This window comes from Pelodiscus sinensis, chromosome 2 (assembly GCF_049634645.1).
Source record: "Pelodiscus sinensis isolate JC-2024 chromosome 2, ASM4963464v1, whole genome shotgun sequence".
Taxonomy (NCBI): Eukaryota; Metazoa; Chordata; order Testudines; family Trionychidae; genus Pelodiscus; species Pelodiscus sinensis.
The window spans coordinates 119,722,667-119,744,820 of record NC_134712.1 but is presented as its reverse complement, the minus strand read 5'-3'; the positions used below and the strand labels follow the sequence as shown (position 1 = coordinate 119,744,820).

At 44.3% G+C, this 22,154-nt stretch overlaps 1 protein-coding gene and 1 long non-coding RNA gene across 8 annotated transcripts in view; both read left to right on the top strand.

The window, feature by feature from the left end:
* Positions 1 to 7,181, top strand: part of LOC102444510 (glutamate decarboxylase 1-like) — a 104,863-nt gene extending 97,682 nt beyond the window's left edge. For all 7 annotated transcript variants that reach the window (XM_075921407.1, XM_075921409.1, XM_075921405.1 and 4 more), the window contains 3 exons: positions 891 to 998; positions 3,108 to 3,197; positions 5,198 to 7,181. In XM_075921407.1, the coding sequence (XP_075777522.1) occupies positions 891 to 998; positions 3,108 to 3,197; positions 5,198 to 5,371 (372 nt within the window). In that variant the 3' untranslated portion in view covers positions 5,372 to 7,181. The remainder of the gene's footprint in view (positions 1 to 890; positions 999 to 3,107; positions 3,198 to 5,197) is intronic.
* Positions 7,182 to 8,620: 1,439 nt separating this feature from the next.
* Positions 8,621 to 20,099, top strand: LOC142826770 (uncharacterized). Its single transcript, XR_012901005.1, has 3 exons — positions 8,621 to 9,208; positions 13,386 to 13,548; positions 19,368 to 20,099. It is a non-coding gene; the product is annotated as an uncharacterized LOC142826770 (long non-coding RNA).
* The last annotated feature ends 2,055 nt before the right edge of the window (positions 20,100 to 22,154 follow it).

Here is a 22,154-nt window from a genome sequence, read left to right as displayed (position 1 = left end):
GTTTCAGAAATGGTATGAAATTTTTGCTTTCTATGTAAATCTTTGAACTGTTTCCTTGAGTTATGGAGGTTACTATACATTGTTAATCTGAAATAAGATACATGTGCATGATGAGAATGCAAATGTTGTACAAGCCGAGTAAAAAGCGAAGAGCTAGTTTTCATAAAGCTTTGCAGTTATCAACAACAAAGTACATACACAATAGCTGTTACTTCAAGCAAAGTAAATCTTTAATGATCAATAGGCGCTTCACTGTCTAAAGCTCAGTCTTTCTATAGAGGAGACATACCACCACAGTGTAAAGTGATAAAAAAATCTGATTTTATTATTTCTAATTTACAAAAACAGACTAGAATTGCATCAATAGTGGGACACAGATCAGGACAAGAAATATAGCCAATTTCTGAAACCTTTGAAAAAGTGCTATTTTAGATGATGGAGTAAACCCATATTATTCCCCAAAAAGGAAAACAAATAAACAATGGTAAGTTTAAAAAAAAGAGAGGGAAAGCATAATTTATAAACTAAAATGATTCCAAAGTTGTATCAAAGGGCAGTCTTTATCACACATGCATGCAAAACCCAAACAAATTAGACTTCATTTTAATGTGGTTTTGGTTTAAGATGAATAGCTCTATATATATAGCTATATATTTCTTCTAAAAAGACACCTTTATAGAATGAGGTTCTTTATGTTATATGGAATGAACACTGATCAATTCTGTGCCACAAAACAATAAAATAACTTTCCTTAGGACCATATCCTAAATTCTCTCCTTCAAGCTCATTCCTGTACAATAAAGTTATTGCTAGGAGGACTTTTTTTTCTTATATGGCTCAAGTCACTCTTGTACCTCCCTTTCTATGTGATTTATTTTCATATTCTACAGGGCACTCGAGGCTTTGAGATTCTTATCAATAAAACCCTTGAACTTGCTGAATATCTTTACAAAAAACTGAATTCAAGAGAGAACTTTCAACTTGTATTTGATGCAGAAGTAAGTATCAAAATATTCCTCTGTTCCCGTACTCAGTATGTATTCTCTTCTACTTTACATGCCTTAAATTTGATCTTTTCCATTCTCTTCTTTTGAATATGTTCTCTTCTACTTTACATGTATTTAATTTGATGTTCAATTAAAAAAAAGTGCACATTTTCTTTTTGTCACTTTCCTGTCTAATTGAAATAGGCACTTCACAGAGACATGAAAAGTAATTCTTCTGCTGTACTCTGTGTTGATTAGGCCTCAACTGGAGAACAGTGTCCAGTTGTGGATGCCACATTTCAGGAAAGATGTGGACAATCTGGAGAAGGTCCAGAGAAGAGCAATAAAATTGATTTAAAGTCTGGAAAACATGACCCATGAGGGAAGACTGAAAGAACTGGGTTTGTTTAGTCCGGAAAAGAGAAGACGGAGAGGGGATATAGCAGCTTCCAAGTACCTAAAAGGTTGTTACAAGGGGGAGGGACATACATTTTTCCTCCATCTCTGATGACAGGACAAGAAGCAAGGGGCTTAAACTGTAGCAAGCAGGTTTAGGTTGGACATTAAGAGCACATCTACACAGCAGGGCTAAAGCTAAAATAAGCTACCCAACTTGAGCTACGTCAATTGCGTAGCTAAAGTCAAAATATATTATTTCAGCTTTTGGCGCTGTCTACTCAGCAGGAAGTCTTTGTTAGACTTTCCTTACTCCTTGTAAAATGAGGGTTACAAGAATTGGAGTAAGAAGTCCTCCAGTTCGGCATTATTTTGACATTTGAAATAGATGCTGTGTAGACCTACTCAAAGGAAAACTTGCTAACTGACAGGGTGGGTAAGCACTGAAATAAATTGCCTAGGGAGTTATAAAAATCTCTAATGAGATTCACAACTGGTTATACAAACCCTTTGTCAGGGATGGTCTAGATGGTGTTTGGTCCTGCCATTAGTGAAAGGACTGGATTTCATGACCTCTCAAGGTTCTTTCCCATATTCTATAATTCTATTAAATGAGTCTAACCACAGAATCAATTTATTGAATGAAAAGAGTGTTTTAAATCCTCGGTATTCATCCAAATCTTCTGGATTACAAAGATGGCAAACTGAAGTTAGATGATGGTTTTGTTACGTAACAATATGGATGGTTGTAAACAGTGAACTGGGCAATTAAGGGCTTTATTCTGCAAGGTGCAGAATAGAGCTGGTTGTACAATTTGTGGCTGAGTTGACTGAACAGGTTTTTTTCCCCCACTGGTGATTTGTCTGCTTCTTGACTCTTGATTTACTCTAGCTCACTCACCAGATATGTGACCAATCAGTGTTGCCCGTTCTCCAAAATGGCTAAGATGATTTTAGCTCTTGCTCAAGAGTTCTTACCCATACATCTGCCTATCCCCTGCCCCCCTTGCAGCAGGATTCTCCCCCTTTCCAGCCTTGGGATGGGTGAATGCATTTCTGAGAGATCTTCACCCCTCTTTCCCCATAATGCAGGCCACATAATGCAGGGGGAAAGGGAAAGAGCAGATTCCCCATCCTGCTCCATTATATATGGAAAGGGAGCGGGGAAGAGAGAATGGAGCCACACGGGTCTGCTGAGCTTTTTGCTCTCTCCTCTCCTTTCCTATGAGGGAGAAAATGCTGGCTTCCAGGGCACTTAATTGCATGAGGGAGCTGGACTTCTCATGCCATTGTGATATGATCTCCAGCCCCCATCAAAATCCACTAGCTCTCATGAAAAATCATGGAAATGGCAACACTAAACTTAGTCATAGTACTATTCAAGTGCTTATTATTAAGCGCATGAAATAGTGCTCCACTAGAGCAAGGCCAGAGTGCTCAACACCTTGCAGAACTGAGCCCTAAATTATATTACATTGACTAATAAACAATCATCACAAAGGTAACATTGTTTGTGATAATTATCAACCTGGGCCAGCGTTGAGGAAATGACTTAAAAGTAAATGGTAGGATTTTCAAAAGTGACTTAGAAGTATTAGAGTGATGTTTAGTGCACTTATGCCTATTCCATTTAGATACTATTGGTGGTAAATGCTAGCTGATTTCAGACCCCATAACAGAATAATTATTATTGTTTACTGAGAAATAAATGTCTTTGTTTTAAAGCCTGAACTCACCAATGTGTGTTTCTGGTACATTCCACCAAGTCTTAGAAGAATACCAAATGGGCCAGAACGAGAAAAATTACTTCATCAGGTAAGATTTCTACTATTGACATTCAGAGGATATCGTGACTAATATGGACTCTGATGGTGGTTCTCAAGCTTCATAAATTCCATATTTTCATACAACCTCCTTGTTCAATCAAGACTCAAATCTTAAAATTTGTATATTGTTCAAGGAAGAAAAAATGTAATGCAATGGACTTGGTATCAGAATTAGAACACAGCAGGTTCTTAAAAATTCTGACCCTTGATTCAGATGTGTTTGTGATCAGTTTTGTTTTCTCTGAACATTTGTAGGAGTGACTTTCCATTCACAGGAATGATTACAGACCCTTGTTCCAAGTGTGTCTGCAATCCTCTTAAATGTTCTTTCTGCATTTTGAAATAACTAAATCTGAACAATTACATGAGACTTAAGTGACCAGTGATAGAGCACTGATATGAAATTATGGAATCTAAATCAATAGTCATAGTGAATACTTTTGAAAGGCTCCTCAATTTGAAAATGTGTCTGCACAAATCATTCATCAGATAATTCCAAATATGCAAAAATAGAAAGTTAAGATTTTTAAATGCCTAATAATCTAGTGGACCTAAATATTGTGGTGTCCCACTTGAAACCCTCAAAGGGAGGGTTCTAAAGCACTTATGTGACTTATCACTCTTGAAAATCTTGGTTAAGTTCCTCCTTTAAGTAGAGAAAGGGGCTACATTAATTGAATAACTTGTTCACTTTGACTAGACCTGGGTAATCTATACAATCAGCCCTCCTCACAATGCCCACCTTACAGAATTCACAGGAGTTGAAGCAGTAGTTGTAGAACCTATTTTATGCTGTTTAACGATACCAAAGCTAACCTTACCTCACCTAGATACATAGGGCAACATGATCCAGGTGAGTACTTAAAAGGGAAAGAAAAATCAACTATGCACAATCACTTCATGATTTTAAAATGCTCATATCTTGGTCAAATCAAGCCGTCATCGGAAACAAGATTGTGTATTTCCTCAGCAAGGGTTATTTCTATACCAAATTCCACTTTTCAAATTTTATTAATTGACTATTAATTCACAAACATTTTCAATCCCTATGGGAGGGCTCTGAATGTTTTCAGTCTGGAAATATACAATCTACCATCAAAAAAACTCTTAATAAAAACATAAAGCAATCTAATCTCTGATTTTGGGTTCCCACCATTTGCGTGCTGAAAATCTTGATATTATCCACAAATCAAACAAGTTCTAAATCTACAAAATGAGATATGTTTGTGTGCCAATTAAAATTTTTGTTCATTTATTATTTTGGATATATTACCAACCAAAGTTTACATGTCATAGAAAAGAAGCACCTAAAATTTTAAGAGCACAGCATTAGGGATAACAAATGAACTAGCATGATTAAAACTTTACAGGACTGTTGTCACTGAAATTAGAGAGTTTTGTCTGTGTAGGGAGTGAGTAAAAGCAGTGTGAGGACTTTAGGATTTGTAACATCAACATCATATCTTATGCTGAAATTAAAAACAGAAGGACAAATCCTATTGTCTTACTCAAGTAGAACTCTCACTTATGTCAATAACAAGTCTTATGAAGCTTGAATCATGGTAGCTTTTTTGTTATACTGTGACTTGCAAAGGCTGGTTGGAATGAGTAGGGGGCACAGTTTCCAAGGGTACATCTACACTGCGGTGGTTTTCTGGGATACCAGAGATATCCCAGAAAAACTCCGCCATGTCCAAGGAACGCTTTTCCTCTTCTGCTTCTTTTTGTGGAAGAGCAAATACGCTCTTTCAGAGAACCCTATATACCTCGTTCTACAAGGAATAAGGGCTTCTCTGAAAGAGGAGGCATTTCCACCATTTGGTCCCATCTAGACAGGGCTAAATGGTGGGAAAGCCTCTTCCTGAAAAGCAATTGGAAAAAGCTACGTACTTTGCAATTTGCATAGCTTTTTTTAAAAAAATCCTATAGTGTTGACCTCATCCAAATGTAAAAGGAAAATAATTATGATGGCTGATTTTTTGTATACAGGTGGCACCAAAAATTAAAGTGCGGATGATAGAAGAAGGAACAACAATGGTTAGCTACCAGCCACATGGGGACAAAGTGAATTTTTTCAGAATGGTCTTTTCTAACCCAGCTACAAGAAAATTAGATGTTGATTTCCTTCTTGAAGAAATTGAAAGGCTTGGCAAGGATTTGTAATAACCGATGTTTCACTATGAAATGGACGCAGTTTTATGCTGATATAGTAGGCACCATTACAAATGTTAAATTTATTACTCCTTGTTATTTTCATATATTATGCAGCTTTCTGTTATGTGGATAGGAAGATACTGCAGTTGCTGGAGGTAACTAGAGTAATGAAAGCTCAACTTCTTTTAATGCACTTTCTTCAGATATGAGATCTCATTGTTTCATAGGACTTGAGGATCACTGTATGCATCCTTCTTTTGTATAGTCTTCCCCCAAATCCATACTTCTTTAACTTGCTGGCAAATACTGGCAAATCAAAAGCTTAACTGAAGTCAAAGTATATCATGTCCGCCACTTTCCCAATATCCAAAGAGCTGGTCATCTTATCATAGAGGGCAATCAGGTTAGTCAGGCATGATTTGCCCTTGATGAATCCATGTTGACTGTTCCTGATCATCATCTTCTGTTTCAAAATGGGTTCCTTAAGGACCCGTTCCACTGTTTTTCAAGGAACTATGATGAGACAGATCGGTCTCTAGTTCCCTGGATTCTCTTTCCCTTTTTTAAAGGGGCTTTAGACTCTGATACAGGTTACTGTTACAGTGTAAAATGTTCTGTGGAGCCTCACATCCCCATCTGATGCAAATGATTAAAGCATCGGCATAGAGTCCTTCCAGCTCCTTGTTATAAGCTGAGCTGGTACAAAAAGAGTGTAGAATTGGCTCAAATTACTCCTTGCACACTGTCCAAAAATATGGCAACTAGGGACCAGATAACTACATGCTGCTAATAACTTGGGGCTAGCCCTTAATGATTTTGATCTATTCAGCCATACTTCCCTCTGATGCCACTACAGGAAGCTAGAAATGCTACAGATTGTATTTATTTCCCTGATTCTCTGTATTCCTGAGAACCTTTGGGAAAGTGGATCAACACATGGATTACTCAGAAATACACGAACAAGGCTCTGGAGAATATACTGTAGAGAACCATCCCGCACTGGTCTCTTGTGGTGGAATAAATGACCTAACAGGTTTTTTTTAATTCTAAATTAAATTTAATTTTTTTCTTAATTTATTTTTTTTAATCTAATTCCTATCTGTAACACTGCAGACAACCCTGAATTTAACATAGTTGTATTGGCAATAGGTTTAGTTATTTAGACTATTTTTCTAATGGCTTTGTTATGAAGGATACATTTTTAAATTTTCTACTTCAATATATTGTAGTAATTGTTTCGTATTTATTTATCTTCATGCTGTATTGTTTTGTTTGTATTTTTAGCATATTATTATTGGACATTTAAAGTGTGCACATGAATAGGGAACCCTCTAACAATGAAATATAACAAGAGATCGGATTATATATACAGTATATACACACACACGCTTTGAGAATTGTTCCTTTTAGTAAATAGAAAAAAAGGTGGGTTAAAACACTGGACTCTGGATGGGTGTGAAAGAGAGGGAAATCTGTATATTGTAACAAAGCTACAGCAAAAGGCCAACTGTCTAGACTAATGTTGAATAAACTAGTTCACTGGACTTATGTATGAAAACCTACTTTGTGGAAGTGTCCTTAATTTCAACACAGTCCACAATAGGAACTCTACATATCATTTCTTTAGTTTTTATCATGGTACAATTCTTTGACTGAGGAGGTGAACAGGGAAGCAGGTGTCTGGTAAGTAGGCTAGTCACTGATAGCAGTGAAGAGAAGCCTATCCCCTCCATTGACATTGTGAAGAAGCAGGAGGACAGAGTTACCATTGGAGTGGGGTGTTGTTTGATTTTTGTTTGGGGGCATGTAACCGGGCATTGTGGGGGAGGCACCAAGGATTGCCCTAAATTTACCCCCAAAAGCCCCTTCCCGGCCACTGTCCACCTGTTAACTGCTCCCGCGGTCTAAATCCGTAGACCTGTCGGGGTCTGTACCCATAGTTCCTGGTCTGGCTCCTCCAGGTTTGGTCTCCATGCCGGTGTCCGGCCCCCGGCGAAGGGTGCCACCCCTGTCCCCGGCCGGCTGCTCTGGGGCTACTCTGGCTCCACAGTCCCACCGAGACTCCTGCCCTCTCTCTCCCAGGCTCGTCGGTCTAGCATTGGCCTGCAGGTGGTTGAGAGAAACACCATCCCCTGCTCTCCTCTCTCTCACCCTTTTTATCCATCCCACTCTAGAGGCCCACGCCCCCAGCCGGAGTCTGCATCGACCCAGTCTCCCCAGGTCCTATAGCCCGCCGGTTCCCCGCCAGGGACTCTTTCGCCTGCGTTGACTTTCCACGGCTGCCCTCCCACTTGGGCATCGCTCCTGCCTGCTGGCAGCAGTCTGCTGGCTCCAGGGAGCTGCAAGTGTGGGGTTCGGGTCCCTCACCACATGCCACTCCCAGCTCTGTGCTGCCGCCCGCCAGCTCCGGGCTGCCGCGAGTGCGGGGGTTGTGGCCCCCATCACACACCGCCCCCCTTTGTCTTTTACTCCCTTGCCCTTCCTCTGCCTGCTCGGCAGACCTGGACAGGAAATCTACGTTGGCATGGGCCCACCCTGCCTGGTGCACTATCTGTAATTTATACTGTTGTAAGAAGAGATACCACCTCGTTATCCGGGGGTTAGCCTCTCTCATGTTATGCATCCATGTCAACGGTGCATGATCTGCCATCAGGAGGAAGGTGTTACCTAAGAGGTAATATCGTAGGGATTCAACTGCCCACTTGATGGCTAGAGCTTCTTTCTATATGGTGGAATACTGCTGTTCCCGAGGTAGGAGTTTGCGGCTTATATATAAAATTGGTCGTTCCCCATCTTCCTGCTCTTGGGCCAACATGGCCCCTGTTCCTACATTTGAGGCATCTGTTTGGACTATGAATGTTTTGGAAAAGTCCAGTTGGGTCAGTAAAGGGGGTAGTCCTAGGGTCACCCGGAGAAGGACATGGGGTAGAGGCAGCATTGACGTTACCCTTACGACTAGTGAAGATGATCCCGAGTGATGACCCAGAATCTGGATTGCTTCGGCTGCCCTCCCACTTGGGTGTCGCTCCTGCCTCCCGGCAGCAGTCCGCCGGCTCCAGGCAGCTGGAAGTGTGGGGTTCGGGTCCCTTGCCACACGCTGCTCCTGGCTCCGTGCTGCCACCCGCCGGCGCCGGGCAGCTGAGAGCACGGGGTTCAAATCCCCTGTTGCCCGCTGCTCCCAGCCCCGAGCTGCAGCCCGCCGGCTCTGGGCTGCCGTGAGTGCGGGGCTTGAGGCCCCCAATGTAGGGCAGTATTCAATTCATTGTAGAGATTTGATTGGTTTATTCTGGGGGGTTAATTAGAAGTTGTCATTAGTGCCTGGCTCAGAGGGAATTTGGGGAAAAACATTTTGAGTGAGCTTTGATGGGCAAAGGTAGCAAAACCCTTGCCCTGTTCAGACTGAGGATACTGTAGCAAAGAGGAATTTGCTGAGTTTGTGTGGGAAAGGCTGGTTGAGGCCCAGTGCACCAGTGAGACCTGTTATTACTTTTTTAGATCTTCTGCAAAGCCTTTGATGCCTCACTACAGCAGTCTTGCCTCAGGAAATGCTGGTGGCAGCACTGCAGAACTTGTTAGGTATCCCTCCAGCAATATTGTCATAGAAACAGAGGCAGCAGATGCCAGTTCCCATGACACACAGGTACATGGACACGGTTATATGAGGTCACAGAGGAATTCATGGTCATCTTTTTTAAAAAAAAGTTGAAATAGTGGATGAGGTGTGTTAGTGTATGCCTCATCTTGTTTTAAATATCAGAGGGGATGACTCTTTCACCATTTCCCTGGGAAAGCTGTTTCGGAGACTATAGACCATCCTTTTAGAAGAAGTATATTTTCTAACCTAAGGTAGGTGTGCATATGTGCAGTAAATGTCTTTGTTAAATCTAATTAACATTGATAACGAATAATAGACATTTGACCTGGAATTATCTGCTGCATTCCCCAGAGGCAGTATAACATAGTGCCCTACACACATTTGCTAGTGTGCTTTGAATTTAGCAAAGTGATGCATTTATACTACTTCCCTTGGGACACTCTGCTAGCATATAATAGGTCTCATAAAACCTTTCTCCTGATCTTGTTGTGTCACTGTTACAGCACCAAGGTAACTCAATATCTTTCACAGGGTCTGATTCTTTTTTTTAATCTAGTTATTTGTGTGTGAACAGCAACAAGAGAACAAATTAAATTTACTGAAGTTAGAGCAACAAACCTTGTGTTTTAAGGTTAATTATATTTACTTTCCTAATAAAAAATGCCAGCTGGATAAAGGCAGCAGATCACTCCCTGCCTGGAGAAAACTGACCAAATCTTTAAATTGTTGAAACTTATAAACAGCATGTTTCCCTAAACTAGTTTCCAGAGAGTTTTTGGAGGGCATATCTATGCTACACTGGCCTTAGGCCCTATTCTGAATTCCTTACTCCCATCGAACTCCTAGCAAAATTCTATTACTTCAGAATGGTGGGCAGGAAATTTTTAAGTTTTCTTTTTCCCCAGCAAAAGCACTACCTAATGAATATGGGAGAATACTGTGGTGCATCCTGTGTCAGAGGGGGAGGGGAAGAATGCTAAAGAATTATAAGCCAATGTAGAGGATACTGGAGAATTATTTAGCTGCTGATTTTCAAATTTTCCAACTTTTGGAGGGGTTTTTTATACAGATATTTTGTAAAGAAGTGAAATATTTTGGGGGAAGGAGAGAGATTAGATGAATTTTGTAACCTTATGCTTTTAGACTTACCTGTTTTGTTTTAAGTGTTGGTTTTATTTAGGGACTTTCCTGTCTTTTGAATGTGCACCAACATTTTAAATCAGGGGTGGGGAACATCAGGCCCCGGGACCAGATGAAGCCTTTGGCTTGCCTGGATTTTACTCCTGAGGCTCAGGGTCCCCCTCCCCCTCAGCTTTAGGGAGCCTGTGCTGGTGCTCCCCCCCTCCAGCTGCCTTGCTGTGGGATGGGGCACACAAAATCTACTAAGCACCAAAGCCCCTAGGCTCTGGTGTATGAGGGGAATGTGGGGAGTGTTTTCTCAGTCAGTGGTCACAATGAGGGTTTTTTTCCCACTTCTCACTTGTGTATGGCTCCTGACTGATTTTTCTGTGGGTCATTGGCTCCCGACCCAAAAAAGATTCCCCACCCCTGTTTTAAATCAAGGGGTACGTCTAGACTACATGCCTCTGCTGACAGAGGCATGTAGATTAGGCTACCCAGCATAGGAAAATGAAGCAGTAATTTAAATAATCGCCACTTCATTTAAATGTAAATGGCTGCCGCGCTGAGCTGATCAGCTGTTTGTCGGCTCAGTGTGATAGTCTGGACGCTCCACAGTCGACATCAAAGGCATTTGTCAACCTCCCAGGTATGCCTCCTGGAATGAGGTTTACCTGAGAGGTCAACAAATGCCTTTGATGTTGACCGTGGAGCGTCCAGACAAACAGCTGATTAGCTCAGCGCAGCAGCCATTTAAATGTAAATGAAGCAGCGATTATTTAAATCGCTGCTTCATTTTCTGTTGCCAGAGGCATGTAGTCTAGACGTACCCAAGGTGGTGTATATGGTCAATGGTAGAATGGCCCTGTCCCTACGAATCTTATGAGGCCCAGCAACATAGAACTCCTATCCTGAAGCTTTTAGTAAATTCACAGCAGGTATCTGGTATGGGGGTTAGTGAATATTGAGAGAGAAACCAGGGGAGACTTTTATCTACATTGCAAACTTTAATTGCTTACAATCACGTTTTCCCACACTTATCCCAATGTGATCTCTGCCAGTTCCCCATACTCTATCTCCTGATCTTTCTGGTACCTAGAAAATGAGTGTGTGCACGCATGCACGCGCACGCGCGCACACACACACACACACACACACACACACTTTCTCTTCCACTGGTTCATTTAATCTCCCATCCATGTCCCTTAGTCCCTGCTATTCCACCCTCTATGTCCAACCGTACCCCTGCACAATTCTTCCCTGTACTATCTTCAGTGCTCATCATTTATGTGATGCACAAGTCTTCCAGCACCTCCATGCCAGGGATCCCACAGCCCTCTCAGCCACATCAGAATAGGTTTCATCAAGCCACACAGAGCAGCTTTGGGAGAAGGGTAGATATGGGGTGATAACCTACTCAAATTCAGAGTTTGCTCTGGATGAGTTTGTTTATTATTATTATTATTATTATTATTTTATTTATTATTTATTTGTATTACAGTAAGACTCAGACTGTAGCTCCATTGTACTGTACAATCACACAATGAATTCCAGTCATTGGCCCAATGACATTATGGTCTATATGAGGAGTAGGCAAATACTGTCCTGCGAGCTTTATCTGGTCTATGAGGGTTAGCCCCTAATGGGCCTCCATCACTATATTTACCTGTGTCACCTCAGGTATGGGCAATCACAGCTTCTGTTGGCCACAGGTCACCATTTCTGTCCAATGGGAGCTGAGGGAAGTGGTGTCCTGGTACACGCCATTTCCCACCACTCCCATTGGCTAGGAACAGCAATCCACAGTCAATTGGAGCCCAGGGGTGCTCTGGTGCTGCCTCCTGAGGCTGTGTGGTGCAGACTGGCACTGCAAATGCATCCACGTACATGGACTGCAGAATGATGCCCAGGCCAAGAAGGCCAACTGACAATCGCACCTTAGCCCCTTAGCGCCCGCCACCCCCACCCTGTGTGTGTGAAAAACTAAGAGCACTCACCTGATGATCCCTCCCCGGCCTTGGAGTATACCTGGGTCACATCCAGGCCATGGGGTACCGGCTCCAGGGTGATGGTGGTCACTGTGCTCACTGGTTCCTCCTGCTGCTGCTGCTCCTCCTCCTCTTCATGGTCTGGGACCACCTGTTGGCTGACGATGGGCATCTCCAGCCCCAAGTCCACCACCGGGAGAGAAGGACTGCACAGCCCCTCAGGAAGTGGTGCAGGTCATCAAAATAGGGGCAGGAGTGGGGTCCTGCCCTGGAGCCTGAGCTGCACCCCCTTATCCTGGAATAGGCCTGCCAGAGCTCCTTAACTTTGCTCCAGACCTGCACCAGGTTCCTGGTGTGGCCCTTTGTGGCCAGGTTCTTGGCCATCTGGCCATAGATATCGGTGTTGCACTGCTTGGGGCAGAGATCCTGGTGGTTCTCCTCATCACCCCACACCTCGAGGAGGGCCAGGATCTCCTCACCAGACCAGGATGGTACACACTTTTTGTGGCCCCTGGCAGGCTCCTCGGGGCCCTGTACATGTTCCCTGGGACAGAAAGAGGGCTCTTGGGGGGCTTGTGGCTGGGACATGGTGCCCAGACATCAGGCACTGTGAATTGCACTGCGACTGGAGGCTCTGAGGGCCGCAAGCCCTATCCCCTGTGTCTGCAGTTTTAAGAGCTCTAGGAGAACAGGAACTATAAGGTTGCAATGAGTGGCCAGCAGGGCACCTGTGGGATTTTCTGGAGGCCTCTTTTTTTGACAAAACTCCCTATTCTGCATCCACACATACCCTCTTCCAAAAAGCTTTTTCGGAAAAGGCCTTATTCCTCATGGAATTAAGTTTACCGCCATCGGAAAAAGCCATCCGTTATTTAGATTTTCGGTCAAAATGCAATTATGGTGTGGATGCTAGTACTGTTTTTCCGGAATAACAGCTGTTATCCTGGAAAAACAGTGCAGTGTAGACATACCCTTTGACAAGACAGACAAATGGTGGAAGGGAAAACAGTCATTGAAAGGGGAGTGACTGATTTAAGGTCAAAATCAAGTCAAAGGGGGAAAAAAACCAGTTCCAAGTAACTGGATAGCCACATTCAGGACAGAATAGCAAATTAGTTGCCTAGAATCCCAGCACTGTGGGATCAGTCTAGTTCTTTAATAATCTGACTTGTTAACCACTCTACTTCTGAGTCTGTGTCTGTGAGCAGAATGTGGCATGGTATCTTGATGTAATGTGTTGAGTGGTGATGGCTGAACTAAAGAATAAAAAAAAGACTTGTGTGTCTATTACAATTACAACATCATGCTCACTCATGCCCAGGTGCTTGAAATCCTATTAAAAAGCTGGAGCAAGGATCTTTGAAGTTTTCCCATCATTCAGTTTGAGGCATGATGTAAAGGTCTTTGGAGTCTCTGGAAAATAAGACGGAATCTGAAAAAAAACCCAAAACAAAACAGGCGATTCCCCAGGAAATGTTTGACAGGTATGAAATATGTATGAATTGCCTCATTAAAAATGTACTAAAATGTCTTTAAATCCCATAAATTTCTCCAGAAATCTGATTTTGTCTGTCAACTTCCTTTTCTTTAATTGCTGAATTAGTCTGTACAGGATAAAGTGCTACCAGATCTTTTTTTTATTATTATTGTCCTTTTTTGAGTCTCCCTGATACTCTCAGCAGATCAGCTAAACTTCTAACTTCTATTTTTTTCTGGTTTTCAAAGATAGGCTCATCTATTTCTGTTTTCTTTTTCTATTTGTCTTGCTTGTCCACACTTAAAATGTTGCTGTGTTGCTGCAAGGCTTCAGTGTAGACATTCCCTACACCAAGGAGAAGGGTTTCTGGTTGGGGAAGGTAATCCATCTCCCTAGTGCTATCTACACGGAGACTTAAATCAACCTAACGGCGATGCTCAGGAGAGTGGATTTTTCACACCTCTGGTGGATGCAGTTAAACCAACCTAATTTTCTAGTGTAGACCAGGCCTTACCCATCACCTGCAATTTCCTTGTGATTTTGGTGCTTGTGTGTCATTTGCCACTGAACAGCTTTTCAAGGCCATTAACCCTTTCCATATTTTAAGTCTGGACATAATCTTTTTGCAATTTTATTCACTGCTTCTTAGTGACTTTAGAAGCTCAAAACAAAGCTACTCATTTAAAATAAACTCACCTACTACACTCCTGTCATTGTCATGGTATGGTGCATTACTTCATATCCTTGGTTATGTCTAGACTACATGGCTCCATCAACAGAGCCATGTAGATTAGGGTTGTAGGCAAAGGGAAATGAAGCAGCGATTTAAATAATTGCCGCTTCATTTAAATTTAAATGGCTGCCGCGCTGAGCCAACAAACAGCTGATCAGTGGGATTCCTCATGGCCAGCTGTTTGTCAGCTCAGCGCAGCAGCCATTTACATTTAAATGAAGTGGCGATTATTTAAATTGCTGCTTCATTTCTCTTTGCCCAATAAACAAATCTACATGGCTCCGTCGACGGAGCCATATAGTGTAGACATACCTCTTAAGTCCTGGAGACAAGCTAGTAGGCCATTATTTTATTTTGTGAAGTAGCATCAGAGGAGATTGTGTTTCTGCCTGAACAGCAATTTGAAGACAGCAAGTGGCTTCCCTCTCATGTAGCCTGTGGCTAGATTAATTAATTTCAGTAGCGTAGAATCATAAAAGGGCCTGATCTGGAGAGAACGACATGATTTTGAACTTGTCTGAAAGGCTTTCTCCATCAGTGAGGAGTTTCAAGATAATTCTTTTTTTAACATTTACATGAGATGTGACAATGTCACCTTTGGGCAAATTAATTCTGTTCCCCTGACAGTTAATGTGTCAGAATGAGAAAAAATATTCAGAATGCTACACTTTTATTGGTAGCTTGATTTCATAAAAAGCTTCTCTGCTTGTCTGATCTGTACCAGAAGGAAAAGTTTCCCAGCTAATTTACAATGAAAATTCTATTGAAACAAAAATGTGACATTGAGCTATTGGCACTTTCCATAGTCCAAGTTGTGGAACTAGGGCTGCTGTCTCTTTTAATGTCAGCAGTGGTGCTAATTATACTTCTGGGATGGCTAACATTTTTATATATAACTAATGATTTTGGGTGGCCCAAGTTTTGGGAGAGCAAGATAAGGAACCGTAAGAAGGCCTGCCTATGAAAGGATGGACACTCCTTTCTGAAAATAAGGCTCTTCTCAGATGTCTCAGGTTGGGTACCTGGAATCACTGGTCTCTTTTGAAAATGTATGATTATACCACTAAGTTCAGGGAGCAGGAAACTCTCCATGTCAGCTCATTCATTCCATTGGAAGGGAGGAGATGAGTGTTTGCACTCCAATGACAAGACAGGAATACTCCCCCTAAACCAGCATTGTGTCTAGACCCACTAAACCTCAGGCTATCCATGGAGATGTAGTGCCTCCTCGAAACTCCTCAAACCCCTTTTCCCCATGCCTAAACAGCAGCACTCTCAGGAGCCATGTTGCCACTTACATGGACCATTAGCCTTTCTTGGCAGGGCTGGCAGTGATCCAGTTATATATAGACTTCAGCATTTCTCTTCCTGGTGCAGAGATCCTGGAGGTTGGTCTCCTCCCCCCAAACCTCAATGCAGTCTAGGATCACTGCACCAGTTCTGGCCGGAGCTGTTCTGCGTCCCTGGCCAGTGGCAGCTGAGGGAGCAGAGGCATGCTGGCAGCTGTGGGAGGGTCTACTGGAGCATTGGGATCACTCGTGCCTGCCTCACTGCTGGGTCACATGGGACTTTCACACTTTAGCCATATGGGACAAGCCCTTCTTCTGCTGCCAGGTCTTTTAAGCTCCATCAGAGGACGGGAACAGTGGAGATGCCAGGTATGGCCAGAGCGGTCAGAGGTGTAGCTACAAGAGGCCTCTGGAGGATAATTATTTCAAATTAGCGGTACCGGAGCATCCACACTAATGCTATTTCAAAGTAACTATTTAGAAATTAGTGTTACTCCTTGAGGAAAGCAGGAGTACAGATTTCTAAATAAGCAGCCTGTTATTTCAAAATAATGGGCTTGGTAGTGTGGACACTCTGCTTATAAATTCGACCTCAGGGGGCTATTTTGAAATAACACCCTAGTGTAGACCAGGGATAAGGGATTGGGGGGCCAGCTTGGTGCACTTTGGGTGGTGCCGAGGGCTGGTTGCCCCCATCTTATGCCTTTTCCCCAAGGCCTCTCCCCTTCCAGGATCATAGAGATGCTTACCCCAAACCTTCCAAGGAGCTTGGAGTGGCTGTTGGCGGCTCCCCTGTGCACCTGTACTAAAACAGTTAGGGGTACTGTACAGGGCTTTTTGCACCTAAAAGTGGATTATTTTCATAGTTCATGATCATGACTGAGGCACAAAACTGGAGAAGTTTGAAATTATATATCTGCTGGGTGAATAGAAGACTTTAATCTCTAGAACCATGTGTTACCACCATTCATGAGTACCATGCCTCACCTTAACATGTATGGGGTCCACCCATTAATCTTTTAGAGATAATCAGTTCCTATAGCTCTCACTGTCTTCAATAGAAGTTACAAGTGCTTAAGGCTTCTGAAAATCAAGCTCTGGGTGGCTCAAATTTGGCACTTAAAATCAGTGGTTGCATTTGGAAAATTAGCCCAACTGTTTTTAGGTAAAATTTTCAAATGGGCCTGTGATTGGGGGTAGACTAAGCCCCAACACTCCCTACAGGAGGCCAGAGGCCTTGCCACACCCCATCCCAATAAGAGGAGCAGAAGAGAGGTCCTCCAGGCAGGATAGAGTGACTGTTTCTGCAGCAGCCAATCAAGATCCAGAAGACTGGTATAAAAAAAGCTGCTGGGCTAGGGCCTGGCAGTTCCACAGAGGAGATTGACCCAGGCAGTGCTATATACTGACTAGAAGACAAGCAGCACTACAGACAGCTCTGAGTTCAAGCTGAACTTGGACCTGGTTGAGGCCCAGGTCCAGTGATGGAAGAGTGGCCATAAAGTTGAATATAAGAACAGATAGCACCATGGACAGGGCTAGTGAGCTCCTGCCCTCAGAACCTTGAAGACAACCAGACAGGGCAGCTTCTGGAAGAAGTGACGCAGGGAGCAAGGAAAGTATCAGATGGCCAGGCAAAGAGCTTATGCAGCACCCCTTGGGCATAGAGGGGTGCTTACACGCAGGCGGACCCTGTAACAGGGCATAAGTGACATAGGAGCCTAAATCCCACTGAAACACAATGGGGCTTACCCACCTAAGTTACGTAAGTGTGTGGAAATTTTACCCAATTTTATGATGAGAAAGTCATAACATTTAATAGCGCATAATAAGGTCTATCTAAAATTTTAGTTAAGTATTTAGAATGATAAGGCTATAATTCTCAATTAAATTCCATAGGTTTTCACGAGAGATTTCTAGAGAGCTATATTTAATTTCTGTAGTTAGCTGTAGCTTGTTCATGAGCAATAAAGTCTTATGCAGTCATGCTGTTCTTGTGTAATGTGAAATAAACATTTGACAAGTATTAAAATACTTTAGTGACTATGCTTTCTAAAGTACCACAGCATGGTGCACAAGAGCTTAAATAACATAACTATAAAGTAATAAATCATATGGAAACATTAAAGCAGATGGACAGCTCTTCTTGTCCAAGTCACTAGTTTTGTATATGCAGCCTACCAATGTGGAAGGGGACCTTTAAATGTAGTTTTGTAAGATTGTTTTATTTCCATTGAGCTGTTTTATGAATTGTGCAACTTTAAAAAAATCTCTGTATATTTTGTATAATGCCATATACTGAAATTTATCTTTTGTACAATTATTATTTACCATACTCTCTATGGGGATGTCTACACAGCAAAGTTATTTTGAAATAACAGCTGTTATTTTGAATTAACTTTCCTAGCATCTACACAAGTCAACTACTATTTCAAAATTAAATCGAAATAGTGGAGTGCTTATTTTGAAATTGGTAAACCTCATTCTACGAGGAATAGTGCCTATTTCGAAATAGTTATTTTGAAATAGGCGCTTTGTAGACAGGGAATAGGGGCTATTTCGAAATAGGGGGCCTCCAGCCCTTCCCAGGGTGCCTTGGTGGCCACTCTGGGCACAAACAGGAAAATTCCTCTCCTCCCTCCCCCTACTGGAGCCCTTAAAGGGATAGAGTCTGGCCACAGTCTTTTGTGACTAGCACCAGGCCTGCCAACCCAGAGCCACTCTGCTGGTGCCCTGGACCCACGCCGCAGCATGAGACAGCAAGCCACTGGCAGACAGCCCTCCACCACTCCCCAGGACCAGTCTGCCAGCTCCCAGAAGCCTGCCAGGGGCCAGAGAAGGTGAGCGCCTTCCTGGTCCAGTGCGGAGAACATGGACCTGATTGAGGTTTGGAAGGATGCAGCCAACATCCATGATCTCTGCACTAGATGGAGGAATGCAGCCGTCTACAGCTGAATGGCTGCCAGCCTGGCCACCAAAGGCCACATCTGAACCCAGGAGCACATTCGTATGAAAATTAAGGAGCTGCGATAGGCATACGTCAGGGCCACAGGGGGCAGCTCCCAACCAGGGGCAGACCCAGAGAGCTGCCCCTATTTGGATGCCCTGGACTGCATCCTGGGGGGCAGGATGGTCCATGCCCCCCAGGTGGTCATTGACCATTCACCAGGGGCAGAGGGTCCTGACCAGGGCAAGGAGTAGGAGGAGGGCCAGGAGCCACAGGAGCCCAGAGGTAGCATGCCGTTCAGCCAGGACCCCCGAGCTGTTCCAGTGGACCTATTTTCTGTGTCGTCCGAGGCCGGTGAAGCAACAACATGAGAGTGCCATCACTGTCCCCTTATGCGGGGATGGGAGAGAAGGGAGACCAGGGACTGTGCATGTGGGCTTTGCTGACCATGGATCATGAAGCAACCTGTGTACGTGCGGGCACGTGGCTCCAGCTGAATGCCACACAGGGCCTTGGCCTGTGAGCCACACAGGTGTGTGAAGAGACATGACATGCTTCTGAACCCAGGGTGGGACACAGCAGGATTCCCTCTCTCCACAAGCCCCCTCTACACAGAGGAAGGGGACATCTCCCCCCCACACATACACACACCGACACTATATACAGCACAGGGGTATGGGTGCAGTCTCGGGGCAGCTCCCACTCCCGGGGATAGCAGGACGTCCCAAACATGGCCTGTGTGCAAGCACATCAGCTCTGATGGTGCGGAGAACTGTCATCCTCACTTGCAGAGGGGGGCTGGGCTTTACCCACTGTGTCCCCAGGGATAACTGACCATTTCTCTTGTTTCACCACAGCCGCACCAGCTGTGAGTGCAGAGAGCACCACCCTGCACAGGACATCCTCCCGTATCCGAGCCAGCAGGCTGACTACCAGCAGCAGCACCTGGGGGCACTGCATGCCTACCCCACACCGTCAGCCACTGGGTGGAAGAAGACCTGCAGCTCCGGTGGGAGAGCTGGCGAGAGCAGCTTGCCTAGGGCCATGCCATCTGTGATCACCTGCAGACCCCGGTGCAGAGATTGCTGCCTCCTGCCGCTCTAGCCCCTGTTGTCTCCCCAGCTACCGCTCCTCCTCCTCCTCCTCCTCCTCCTCCTTCTCCCCCTCCTGTTTCTCCCTCCACACCCTCACCCCCCCCCCCCCAGGGATGCTGAGTCACCTGCACCCGTGGTGCTGGGAGGCAGTTGGGCCAGCGAGACCCCCAACCCTGAGCTCTGAGCTTCTCCTTCCCCTTCCTCCCCTTACTGCCCCCTTCCAGCTCCCTCCTCCCAGGTTTCCCCCTCCACTCACTCACTCTCTCTCCTTCCCCAGTCTCACTTGAATTTCATTCCCCCCCACCCCAGTTTTGTTCAATAGAGTGACTTTGTTTTCATGAACATATGTGTCTTTTATTTTACATCAGGAAGGAGGGCTAGGGAGGGGTAAGTGGAAGGACATGAGGGAGGAATGAGGCACAAGCCCCCAGTGGGGCACACCAGGGAGACATTAGTCCTCCTCTGGGTGGAAGCTCTCCCGCAGGGCCTCCCGGATTTGGACAGCCCCCCCCATTGGACCTCCCAGATGGCAGCCATGCAGGGCTGCATATATTGGCTGGCCAAGTGGTCAGCCTCTGCCATCCAGCCTGGCAGAAAAGTCTCCCCCTTCTGCACACACAAATTGTGCAGCACACAGCACGCTGCCACCACGTGCAGAATATTCTGCTCTGAGAGGTCTAGGTGGGTGAGGAGGTATCTAAAATGGGCCTTCAGCTGAAGGCACCCTCCACTATGATGCAGGCCCTACTCAACCTGGCATTAAATGCCTGTCGGGAAGGGTTGAGGTGTCCTGTGTAGGGCTTTATGAGCCAGGACTGTAGGGGATAGGCCGCATCCCCCACCACGCAGACAGGCATGTCAACATCTCCAACCCTGATGTGGCGGCTGGGGAAGAAAGGCCCGGCATGCAACCTCTGGCACATGGAGGATTTGCGGTAGACCTGCGTGTCATGTGCTCTGCTGGACCAGCCCACATTGGTGTCCACAAAGTGGCCCCGGTGGTCAGACTGGGGGTTGAATCAGGATTTGGCAAGAGATACAAGAAAGTCCAGGAGCATATCCATTGAGCAGCCAGTGAGATGCAGCTAATGCAGAGCTTAAGGACTGATCTGCTTGCTTCCTTGGGAAGTGGAAGTGGTGTGGTGGCCAGGCAGTTTACCTGGCTCATTAGGGTATGAGGTGTATTGAGCAACTACAGGATTTTACTCTTAATGGAGTGATACCAAATGCAACTTAAAATCAGAATAAGAGTAGCTATCCCTACCTAATGGTGTCCAGCATCATCACCCCCCTGCTTAATGGGCCCTGCGTACTATTTGATCCTTCCCTCCATTTTTTAAAGACAGATCTGAATAGACTCTTTTGAAAGTCAGGTTTTCTCAGTGATCATTAGAACTAAACTAGCTCCATAGGGGCTGAATGCCTGACATAGTATGTAGAATAGCGATAGAAATGTAGCCGTGTTAGTCTGGTGTAGCTGAAACAAAAAACAGGACTATGTAGCACTTTAATAAACCATCTTGTTAGTCTTTAAAGTGCTACATAGTCCTGTTTTTTGACATAGTATGGAGAGTCTTGCAGTGAAAAGACAATGTAGAAGAGGCAACAGCAGGAGTTCCCCATTATCAAGTGACACCAGTGACACCAGTGACACCGGGGATAAATGTCTCAGAACACAGTGTTTCAGCCAGAGACAGCAGTGATGGTTGTAGCGGTGAGCAGAGAAACAAGCAATGGCAGAGATTGCAGTAGCTTGGATGACTAGAGGTATCACTCAACTACCCTCTTCTCTCAGGAGTAAGAAACAAACCCACCCAAATCTATCACGAGGCTCTTGCTGACCTCAGACAACAAATTGTGAGGGTGGGAAAGGGTGACGTGTAGACAAAAAAGCAGAGTGGTATGTTAAAGGGACAGTCATCCCTTGGACTTTCAAACTGCAGGGTGGGAAGCTGAGAAAAAGGACTCTTCCCAGTATATTGAGGGGCGGGGGCTTTACTTATTGATTGCATACTTTCAAGGCTTTGCAATGATGTTTCTTCAAATTAATGTTGTGATAACTTCTTTTAATAACTTTCTTTGTTACAGACAAATTCAATGCTTGTGAGTGGGGAAGTATTTCTCTTATAGGCTCCAGTAATGAAGCAACTCCGCTCCGCTTCAGCAGCATGAGCTTGCCCCGCACCCAGGCTGCTCCGATCTCCATATTGTCCAGGGAGGTGGCTGCAAAAGCCCCTAGCTGTGCTATTTGTTCCCGCACCATGGCATAGCTGAGCACTACTACAGAATGGGGACTAACCCTAGAGGTTTTTGTGTGTTACCATTTCTGATGTCTGACTTGTGTTCATTTGTCCTTTTTTATAGAGACTGTCCAGTTTGGCCAATATACATGACAAAGGGGCATTGCTGGTACTTGATGGCATAGATCACACTGGGCACTCAATCATGGATTTGAAAGTAGCCATTTTTCTACAAAGGAATTTCACAATCCAGCTACAGAGAGAGTATGGCATTGACCTTCATAGGTAAATCTGATACTGTTTCCCTGGG